This window comes from Salpingoeca rosetta (genome assembly GCF_000188695.1).
Source record: "Salpingoeca rosetta unplaced genomic scaffold supercont1.23, whole genome shotgun sequence".
Taxonomy (NCBI): Eukaryota; class Choanoflagellata; order Craspedida; family Salpingoecidae; genus Salpingoeca; species Salpingoeca rosetta.
In genome coordinates this window covers 35713-46600 of record NW_004754911.1, presented here as the reverse complement: position 1 = coordinate 46600, position 10888 = coordinate 35713, and the positions used below count along the sequence as shown (strand labels likewise).

General features: G+C 57.4%; 4 protein-coding genes across 4 annotated transcripts; 2 read left to right on the top strand and 2 right to left on the bottom strand.

The window, feature by feature from the left end:
* Window positions 1-3139: 3139 nt before the first annotated feature.
* PTSG_12703 (uncharacterized protein) lies at window positions 3140-3976 on the top strand (the record flags this gene model as incomplete). The annotated part of the gene is made up of 3 exons (XM_004990469.1): window positions 3140-3147; window positions 3420-3550; window positions 3828-3976. 3 exons carry the CDS (start codon window positions 3140-3142, stop codon window positions 3974-3976), a joined length of 288 nt encoding a protein of 95 aa, XP_004990526.1.
* Window positions 3977-4406: 430 nt separating this feature from the next.
* PTSG_08274 (uncharacterized protein) lies at window positions 4407-5180 on the bottom strand (the record flags this gene model as incomplete). Its single annotated transcript, XM_004990468.1, has 3 exons — window positions 4407-4640; window positions 4963-5016; window positions 5166-5180. 3 exons carry the CDS (start codon window positions 5178-5180, stop codon window positions 4407-4409), a joined length of 303 nt encoding a protein of 100 aa, XP_004990525.1.
* Window positions 5181-5690: 510 nt separating this feature from the next.
* Window positions 5691-7992, top strand: PTSG_08273 (uncharacterized protein; the record flags this gene model as incomplete). Its single annotated transcript, XM_004990467.1, has 2 exons — window positions 5691-6070; window positions 6291-7992. The coding sequence occupies 2 exons, from the start codon at window positions 5691-5693 to the stop codon at window positions 7990-7992; spliced, it is 2082 nt and encodes a 693-aa protein (XP_004990524.1).
* Window positions 7993-8239: 247 nt separating this feature from the next.
* PTSG_08272 (uncharacterized protein) lies at window positions 8240-10179 on the bottom strand (the record flags this gene model as incomplete). Its single annotated transcript, XM_004990466.1, has 5 exons — window positions 8240-8701; window positions 8882-8999; window positions 9101-9152; window positions 9279-9365; window positions 9564-10179. 5 exons carry the CDS (start codon window positions 10177-10179, stop codon window positions 8240-8242), a joined length of 1335 nt encoding a protein of 444 aa, XP_004990523.1.
* Between the last annotated feature and the right edge of the window lie 709 nt (window positions 10180-10888).

The following is a 10888-nucleotide window of genomic DNA, read 5'->3' as shown; positions in this document are numbered from 1 at the left end:
CGGTTGCTTTCATTCTCTTCTTCTGAGCAGCAGATGGTGTGTGATTGATGATGATGGTGGAAGGAATGGTGATGGTCATCATGGTCGTCGTCGTTGCCGACAGGCAGATGAGAGGAGGGGGGGGAGATGAGGTGAGGTGAGTGAATGTGTCATTGGTTCGTGCACACACACACACATTGGTGGTGGTTGTGCGTGCCACGTTCCTTCCTTCCTTCCCTTCCTTCCTTCTCTTCCCTTCGTCGTCCTTCTCGCTGACGCATTCACACATACACACACACACATACATGTGCAGGGAGGGTGTGCGCACCGTCTCTCCCCTTTCTCCCATCCATCCATCCTTCCTTCCTTCCACCGTTGTGCATTTCCTCCTCCTGTGATGAACCACGCACAACCAACCAAACAACCAACCAACGACCACATGAATGACCCATCCATCGACAGGTGAGGGTGAGATTGAGTGCACTCACTCCTTCCACCCACTTCGTGCTCCTCCCCTTCCCCTTCTTCTCCTTGCACACTGCGCACAGCAACAACCACCGCCACCCACCACCAACAACAACAAAGCGCACGCTGTCATCGTGCACACACACACACACCCGCACACATGTGGACCACCATCAATCAATCCTCACACGGGTGGTTGGATCACAACCAACACACCACTGCGTGTGGCACTCACAAATGCACACTCACACACGCACACACTCTCACGCTTGCTCACCGTTGTGTGGTGATAGAACAACCGCCATCAGCCACCGTCATGCAGCGGCGGCCCTGAGAATGGATCATGCAACCTCTCAACCAGTGAGCAGCACACATGAGAGAGAGGGGGGAAATGGCATCAACCATCACAGCCACTGTGTGTGTGTGTGTGTGTGTGTGTGTGTGTGCACGGGGTTGTGTTTCTTCTCCTCCTCCTCCTCATTTCTCTGTCTGTGACACGCTGCTCACTGCTGTTGTTGTTGCTTGCTTGTTTGTTGTGGTGCGTGCAGATGGATGTATTCCATCATCAGCAGCAGCCGCAGCAGCAGCAGGTGCTGGCTGATGCATGAGGCAGTGGGCGACCCCCACCAACCAACCCACAAATGACTGCGTGCTGACGGATGAATGGTGATCGAACCACTGCATCGCCCAGACAGATGTGTGTGTGTGTGTGTGTGTGTGTGTGTGTGTGTGTGTGTGTGTGTGTGTGTCGACGTGCATGTTCTCTTCTCCACCCACCCACACGCCGTCGCCACCACCTCCTTATTTGATTGTGTGTTTGCTCACATCCTTCCCTTCCCACTCTCAACACCAACACCACCACCACCCTCCCTCCCTTGTTTCTCCTTCCTGTTGCTCTCGCCCCACAAAGGGCCTTTGAGCCAGCAGCTGTCACCCCTCCCCTCCACCACCACCACTGCTCTGGTGGGATGAACAGACGGGCGCTGCCATGCGATGACCATCCAGCCACGCTGTGCGGCTGCGGAAGCAGCAACACCAACACGCACCACAAACAAGCCAGCGATGAGAAACGTGAGTGCATCACTGCACATGTGTGTATGCTGCGCACCGCACCAGTGTGCGTGTTTGTGGTCGCTGTCTCTGCTGCTCCTGTCTCCCCTTGTTGTCCCACATCAATGTGTGCATGTGTGTCGTGCGGCTGCCTGTTTTGCCTTGCTTGATGTGCTGTCTCATTCGTCGTTCTCACACACGACTGCTTGCATCCCTGCACATTCTCCACCTTGCAGTCGCTGCTCGTCTTTCCGTCTCTTTCTCGCCCTCCCTGACGGCCATCACAACAACAACAACAGCAGCACCAGCCAACACACCCTCCACCGCCGATGCAGCAGCAGCAGCAGAGAATGCACCACCACCACTTGCTGCTGAACACATCCCCCAACCAACCAACCAGCCAACCAACCAACCAACCAACCCATCGCCCACTGCTGCTGGCGGAAGCTGGCTGCTTGCTGCTGGGAACAGGTGGCGACAGCACAAGTTGCATTTTCGGCGGGAAGCAGCAGCAGCAAGCAGAGGTGAGGGCGAGAAGAAGAGGGAAAACGGAGGAGATGTGTGTTGGATGGATGGATGGATGGATGGGATGAGGTGGGGTGGGGGATGCTGGGTGAGTATGGTGTGGTGTGGTGGCTGGCTGGTGACAGAGGATGGTGGTGTGTGGTGGTGTGAGGAAGAGGGATGGATGGATGGAATGGGTTGCAGCATGTCTTGTTCCTTCCCTTCTGTTTGCTGTTTTCTCTCTCTTCCCTTTCTTCTTCACACACACACATGCATGCACAACACCAGCAGTGGCAGCAGCAGTGTAGCTGCGCACCTATCCGTGCTCCCTCTTTCCCTCCCACTCACTCACCACGCTGGTGCTCGCACACAACCACACTTGCAGGTGATGCACACTTACAGGCAGGATGAGGGGAATGTCGAGGATACTTGTCATGCGTGCCAGCTGCACTCGCCTCACACATGGTATGTGGGCGGTGATGAGTGGTTGGTTGGTTGTGTGATGGGGCTGTGGTGCTGGGATGTGGTGAAGCGAACAAGGGAAGAGGGTTGATGGAGATGATGGTCACACACGAACACACACCGACACACACACGCACACACGTGGTGCGTGTGATGTCAATCACTCGTTCTGCTGTGCTGACTTGATGGCTTGCTCTGTCTCTGTTGTGTTCTGTTTCCATCCACGTTCCTTGCAACCACTCACACACAAACACACACACACACAGGTGGTGAGGTGCCAGCACACATCGCAATGTTGATGGAAGCGGGCTCGCATGCCGACTGCTGCTGCTGGTGCAACTCCCCCGATTCGGCTGTCGTTGTTGTGCTCATGCAGTGTTCCCATATGCGTGAGCAAGGTGAGCCCATCATGCGTGCTTTTGGTTGGCACATGGCGCATGTGTTGATGTTGTTGCTGCTGTGGGTGTTTGGTGTTGCTGCTGCTGTTGTATCTCGTAGCAGTGTCGCTGTGCAACTCACATGTCATGTGTGTGTGTGTGTGTGTGTATGCAGGGGATGGCTGCCTGAGGATCGTTGGAGGATGATGGGCGGGTGCACGCACATGATGGAATGGGAGGAGCAGCTGTGGACACACACATCCATGGTCGTGGTGGGCACATCCAACCACAGTGACGCAGTCATGTGCAGGTGTGTGTGTGTGTGTGTGTGTGTGTGTCGTGGGGCGAGAAGAAGGGAAGCAGAGGAGGGGCAGGGAGGTGAACACGCCTGCTGTGCTCACATGCCATACCTGTGTGTTGTGTGTGATGATGTCGTTGTGTCTTGTCGTTGTGTGTTGGTTACATGGGCACCAGGGCCACATCAGAGGAGGGGGAAGAAAGCCGCCATGAACGACACATCATCATCATCATCATCATCAACCTTCCCCATTTCGCTCTCCTTTCTCTCCTCTTCCACCTAAGCTCCGCTGTCATCGTCATCTCCATTGCCATCGACCGCACAGCCGCCATCACACTCCGGCCGACACCAGCTCCAATCTGGCGTGAGTCAGACATTGCACATGTCACTCGCTCTGATGAGGAGGTGAGCATGTGTGTGTGTGTGTGTGTGTGTGTGTGTGTGTGTGTGTGTGTGTGTGTGTGGTTGTGTGTCAGTGTGGATGGTTGAAATGGGGCTGGCGTGTGGTTGATGATGCGTCGCTGTCAACCTCATCCCCTGCATTCTCTCCCATCTTGTGTCTGTGTACACACATTTCACAGCGTTGAGGAGGCGCGCGCGCGCGCGCGTGTGTGTGTGTGTGTGTTTGTGTGTGCATGGTTCATGCCAACGCCACCTGCACCATGGCGTCTTCCTGGCCCACCGTGTTCCAGATGGTGTGCGGCACACTGCCGTTTGCTCAAGGCGCCCCCTCGACATGTGCAAGACTTATCGCATCAGCTCAGGCACGCAGCTGGTGTTCAGCAAAGAGGGCGGGCGGGGTCTGCCGCGACTACTCCCCGGACCCAAGCATGCAGGCTGAGACATTGCCATGCATGCCGGACCCCCGGCAGCCTTCATCCAGACCGCACGAAACGCGGCAGCCCAGAGCAGACACCATTGTGCTCGAAAACGCCACCACAACGACAAACGTGCACGACCTCACCACATTCACGTGCAGGGACGTCAACGCGACCCTTTTGTTGGCCTCCGTGACCCGTTGCTGTTGTTCTTCTCCTTGTTGGTGGCCTGCTTCTTTTCCTCCAGCTTATCCGCGTTCGCCCATGTCGGTGCGCGGGGTCCGGCCTTGCTCCTCCGGGGCACCGTTCCACCAGCACCACCCCTGCCCTTCTTCTCCTCCTCCTGCTCCACCAGCACCTTCTTCTTCTCCACCTCCTTCTTCTTCTCCTCCTCCTCCTTCTTTGTCTTCTCCCCCATTGTCATTCCTTTCACCTCTGCCCTACTCTTCTCGTCTATTGCATCTGCCTGTTGCTTGTCCCTGGGCCTTCTGCTTCTTCCTCCTTGGCCTGTTCCTCCTCCCCTATTGGTTCTCCCTGCCGCGCCCTCAGCAGAGCCATGTGCGCTTGGTCAATAAACGGGAACGTCCTGAGAAACGCCTCCATGTGCACGGCTGTACTGGCCATCCCGCACACCCACCACAGCTGGTTGCTCGGCGACGCATCGACCCTTGTCGCCGATGCCCTGCCCTAGTGCCAACGTGCGGCAGGTACTATGCCACAGCTCGGGCTGTGCCAGCAGTCTGCTGGTTTGTTTGTTTGTTGGTTTGTTGTGAGTTGGTGTTTGGTGGCCATTTTCCTTGAACCACCTCAACAACAACCACAACAAGAAGCACAAGCGAAACAAACCAAGACTGGTTGACCAGATACCACGCTGCACATCCATCGGCTTTTGTTGTCCTTTGATGATCAGGACAGCGCTGCCTCTCCCTCTGGCTCAAGTCCTCAGCTCTCCTCTCAGTCCACACCACCCTTGTGTGTGACCACAGGACCACGGTGTGCGTAAGCGTACTCGCCGCCTCAGGCTGACGGTTTCTTTGCTTCTTCTGCCAACTGCCTTGAGTTGCTGTGCATGTGTGTGTGAGCGGTTGGTTAAAAACGCACAAGACACCTTCTTGGGCCCGGAAGCGTGTTCGTTGTTGCTACCACCAGCTTCTCGCACTCACTCTCAGCAGCTCTTTTGTGGTTAGCGAAAAGCTGAGCGACCAGCCTTACGTGCTCCACCAGCATCCCCCCCCCCAACAAAAAAAAAAAAAAAAAAGCTGGTGGGCACTCTCTCCTCTCTGTCTGTGTGTTTCGTCTCCTTTATTGTTGTTCCCACCCACCGACAAAAAAAAAAAAAAAAGGCGAAAGCCACACCCCCCTCCCCCCTTCCTCCTCCTGTTCTTCTTTTCTTTGGCACTTTCTCTCTCCTTCTCTCGCGCGCGCGCTTTGACTCTCTCTTTCTTTCTTGGCTGGGTGTGTGCACACTACAACCACCCTCACAACCTTGCCACTCTTCTCTTTCTCCTCAAACCAAAGCAACCAACCCACTCCCCTCTTCCTCTCCCACCTCGACCATCTCCTCAATCGTCTCATCTTCCTGGCACCTCGCCCCGCGCCACCAAGCCCTCAAGCCCTCAAGCCCACCGTCCGCGCCACACGGATTGCCCACTGAGCGGTTGACCTCCAACCAAACCCCACAACCCCACACACCGCTCCTCAGGCTCCACATACACACACACACACACAGCCACAGCCATGGCTGACCAGCGACTGACGCACGGCGTGTCCGTGGCAGCTGTGCGGCGGTTTCTGGGTGATCTGAAGCGCGAGTTCCCCGACACGTACGCTGAAATGACGACGGAGGATGCCTGCAAGCAGCTGGTTGTGCCACGCACACGCCAGGACAACTGCGCCTACGTCGAGCAGCTGCGCAAGCAGTCGCCAGAGCACGTGAACAAGGCCACCGTGTTCGTGTCGCACGCATGGCGGTACAAGGTCGCAGACGTGCTCAACGTCTTGCTTGAGTTTGCAGAGGAGCAAGCAAGGAAGGACGACGGCCAGCCGGTGTTCTTCTGGTTTGACCTCTTTATGAACAACCAAAACGCCAACGTCACGGCCAACCTCCCACAAGAATGGTGCGTTTTGCGTGTGCGTGCGTGTGTGTGTGTGTGTGTGTGTGTGTGTGTGTGTGTGTGTGTGTGTGTGTGTGAAACTCTCGTGCCCTTCACTGCCACACGCACACAGACACACGCACACTGTTCCCTCACAAGAACTGCAACCCCCTCCCCTTTCCTCCCTGTCTTCCTCTTCCCTTCATCCTTTTCCCCCTCCCCCTTTCCCTTTCTCAACACCCAGGTGGAGCACGACGTTCAAGCAGTCGATTGCCAACATTGGCCATGTGCTGCTGGTGCTCATGCCGTGGCGAGACCCTGTTCCCTTGACACGCGCGTGGTGTTTGTGGGAGATCTTCTGTGGCATCAGCAACGAGGGCACAGAGGTCACCATCCAACTACCCAACAGCGAAGAACAGGCGCTCGAAAACGCCATTCGCGATGACTATAAAGCAGTGACCGACACGCTGGTGCGCGTGCAGGCAGAGCGAGCCGACGCCTTCAACCCCCACGACAAACACATGATCTTCACGGCGATCCAGTCGTGGGCGGGCGGCTTCAGCGCAGTCAACCAGGCCGTGAAAGACCAGCTGCGCGCATGGTGCCTGGAGAAAGCGGTGGGTGCCGTCGAAGCCATGCGGGCACGGGGCGAGGACAGCACAGTTGCCTTCGCGGGGTTATGCCTCAACGTTGGGCTGGTGCTGGATGACTTTGGCGAATACGATGGCGCCATTGCATTCTACGAGACAGCCCTGCCGATTTACCTGCGAACTGAGGGGGATAAAGGCGAGAACGTGGCGGGGTTGCACGGCAACCTCGGCATCGCCTACGACAGCAAGGGCGAATACGATAAGGCGGTTGAGTTTTACGAGAAGGCCCTCGCCATCATGGTGGAGACGCTGGGTGAGAAGCACCCCAGCACAGCCGACACGTACAACAACCTCGGCAACACCTACGACAGAAAGGGCGACTACGACAGAGCGATCGAGCTGTACGAGAAGGCCCTCGCCATCTACGTGGAGACGCTGGGCGAGAAGCACCCAAGCACTGCCGATACCTACGGCAACCTCGGCATCGCCTACCATAGCAAGGGCGACTACGACAGAGCCATCCACTTCCACGAGAAGGACCTCGCCATCACGGTGGAAGCGTTGGGCGAGAAGCACCCGAGCACAGCACAGACGTACTTCAACATCGGCCTGCTGCACGACAAGCGCGGCGAAAAGGAGCGGGCATGCGCCTATGTCCAACAGGCGCTCGACGTTTTCACAACCACGCTTGGGACAGACCACCCAAACACCCGCAAGGCGGAGCGAAACCTGGGGCGCATTCGCGGTGGTGCTGTGAACAGGCAGCACGCATCCACGCAACACGTGTCAGAGTCTCAACTTCAGCAGCAAAACGTACTTGCTCATCGCAACCTTCTGCTTCGGTTCATCTCTTCTGCTGTTGTGTACCAGGCGTTTGCTCCACAACGCAACTTGCTCATGCGGTTTCTCGGTGCAGTTGCACAGGTTCACGCTGAGGCAAGACGCCCAGCAAACACGGGCAGCGACGGTGAAGACAAGAAGACATGGACTGGGCGAGATGCTCCTCGTGGCTGCTCTGTACCAGCAAGAGCGTTGTACAAGGACGCTTGTAAGTGCCCAAATGAGCCACTGGCCGGCTGGTTGCGGAAGCGTGGGCGACGGAGGGCCGCCTTTCGCCCGTGCTGGTGCAAGCTTGACGACGACGGCCACCTCGCGTACGGCAAGTCCGCTTCAGGCACGGCCAAGCGACGCATCCCCCTGTCCAGCGTGCTGTCAGCTGAGCTCGCCCATGGTGGCGAAGAGTTACACGTTGCTGTTCCCGGCCGGACCTTCGCCTTCCGCTTGCACGCGCGCTCTGACACCTCGCTCGCTGACTGGTGCACCGCCATCAACAGTCGCATCAACGCCACCACTTGACTGTGTGCTCTGTGCGTGTGTGTGTGTGTGTGCTTGCTGGTTGGTCTCTTTGCTCGTTTGCTCCTGCTCTTTCCTCCACGTGCTTGCCTTACTTTGCTTGCGTTTACTTGCTTGCCGATTGCCTTGCCTTGTTTGACGTTGCTTGTGTGACACTATAGTAAACTCTTCACGCGATCCAACCGGCTGACAAGCAGCAATACAACCTACCACGCCACACGTCAACCAAACACTGGCAAGCAAGCAGGTCCTATTTCACCCTCGCGTCCACGCCCACAACGCCCGCCTGGTGCATCAGCTCCAGCACGTTAGAGTGCGGCAGTATCGGCAGCGTGCGAGACACCAAGCTCCCACGCGTCCAGCAGCCTCGTTGGATGTCTGAGTCGCCAGCCTGTCCTCGCTGTCCGTCCACGACCGTGCGGAACAACACGTCGTCGCTGCAGGCCCACGCCAATCGGGGATGCGCCCAACTCTCGTGCTGCACCTCCTCCACCGTCTCCTCCTCCGGGTTCAGGTTGTCCGTCCCCAGCGACAGGTTCCACCATACAAAGGGCTGCAGCGACATCAGGAACAAGAAGACGTCCGCGTCCCGGCAGCGTGCTCCCGCAGCCCTGTCTCCACATCGGTCTTGCAGCGCATCATGCCCGCGAACACGGCGGCAATCCCCGGCAGCTTCAGCTTCGTCTCGAACGGCGCCTGCAGCGTCTTCTCGCTGACGACCATGTGCGTGTCCTTGTCCACCTCGCGCGCGCGCGTGTACTCAGGCGAGAAGTTAGAGCACGTCTCCCGCGTGTGGGGCACACCCGTCCGTCCGCGCAAACCACAATCGTGTTGACGGTGTTGTCGTGCTGTAACGTGCGCTTGGGGGTCTCGGCGGCCAACACACGGGTACGTCGGGGTCGGCGAGCGACCTGAAGCCAAGCGGCCGTGGCGGCGGTGGGTCGATGGTGAGTCCGCCATCCCCGTTCACGCATCCCGATAGATGTGCTTGCTCTTGATGGCTGTTGGTGCTGGGGAGCGGGGGAGGAAACGACACCACGATGATGGATGGGCAGTGGCTGGGCGTGGATGTGGAGGCGTTGTGGCAACGGAGCATGTCAGCTGTTTGCACTTGTCGACATAGATGAGCTGCAATGTCTGCAACAGCGAGGAGAGATGGTTGCCTGTTGGACAGGCGAGGAGACGGGTGAGTGATGTATGAGGAGCACGACAGGTACACACGGGGGACTCAGGTGAACCGCAAACAAGGGCGCAAACAAGGGCGCAAACGCACGCACGCACGAACGCACGGCCGATGGAGGTGTCTGTGTCGTTGGTGAGAGTGAGCCAGGTGCGGGTGACGGTGGTAGCAGCGATGGTGCCGCTGCGTTTCAGCTCTTCGTTCGGTTGAGACAGCTGCCGTACACGGGGTGCAATGGAGAAGGAATGGTGGTGGTGGCGGTGTTGGTGGTGGAGTGAAGGGTGAGAGACATTCTGCATGGAAGGACATTATGTTATCCAACACACCTTCCCCATCGCACAAGTTCACACACACACACACACACACACACTCTCACTCACTCAATCTCACACACCATCCTCGTTCTCGTCATCGATGAGGCCTGCGGCGGGGATGCGCTGGCGGTCAAACGTGAGCGTGGTCAGGACACGGAAGAGCTGCCAGATGTGGATGAAGTGCAGGTTGCTCAGGCAGTCCAGGATGCCGTTCAGCATGAGCACGCGAACGGGTGCAGCAGCTTCGGGTGGTCTGTGGCCAGCGACAGTAGCAGCACAGGCATGGCTGCGTCCACCTCCTGTGCCTGCCCCGTGCCAATGTGCGCCACCAGCGCCCCGACCACCTCCGGCCGTTAAGGCGAGGTCGCGGCACGCGGCCCCCTGCCGCTGGCTCAGGATGTCCGCCATTTGCACAATCGACTTGAAGCACATCAAGAACGCGCGCGTGTGTCTGGCAAACGTGGCAGCGGCCATGGCGGCGATGAGCCGGCCCGTGCTTGCAAGCTTGATCACGGTGGTCTCCGCGCCGCGCCGGTGGGCGTTCTGGTGCTTGGTAAAGCAGCAACAGCACAAGCAGATCGAGGGCGGTGATCGGCTTGGGCCGTGGTCGTCTTGAGTTGGCCGCAGCCACGCCTTTGCAATGCGCGCATCAAATGCCAGCCCGTTCTTGATGGCAGCCACCACAGACAAGCACATGGTGATCGTCGCCTTGTTGTTGGTGTTGCATGTTCGCTGTCAGCGCATTCACATCATCCATTCCATCCGCTGAACATCAACGTGCATGTGTGTGAGTGTGTGCGAAGGCATGTGAGGGAGCGGCTGTGAGAGAACAAGCCACAGCCACACGTGCAGGCAGGCACATGTGAGATCACCGTCATACACTGTCACACACTCTGGCATCATCTCCCACTCCTCGCCGCCCTCAACAGTACCGCCACCACCTTGCTGCATGAGAAAGTTGATGACGATTGGGAAGCACTCTGTACTTTACGATCCAAGCTGGCGCAACACGTGGTCGCAGATCTCGCGCAGGCGTGCCGGCGCCACACTGCACAGCAAGGGTGTGGATGAGGGTGGTCGTGGTGTGTGTGTTGGGGGGGGGGGGAGGGTAGATGGGTGGGGGAGGGTGCTTATGTAATTGCTATGTCCGAGGAAGGAAGTGAGCGGTGGAGAATCATTGAAGAGATACGCGCAGGCGTCAAGATCTAGATCTTTTTTGACATTGTGTTCTAATTTAGATTTTTTAATTGTACGATGATGAGCAGGTGCCCTGAGTGGTTTGTTTGTATTGGACGAATCTTGTGTTATCTACAGACTACTGTAGGAACGGACGCGTGACGGACTGGGGAATTATTTTTATAATTTTTTTTATTTACGAGCCCTATCCACTGCACCACAACACCAA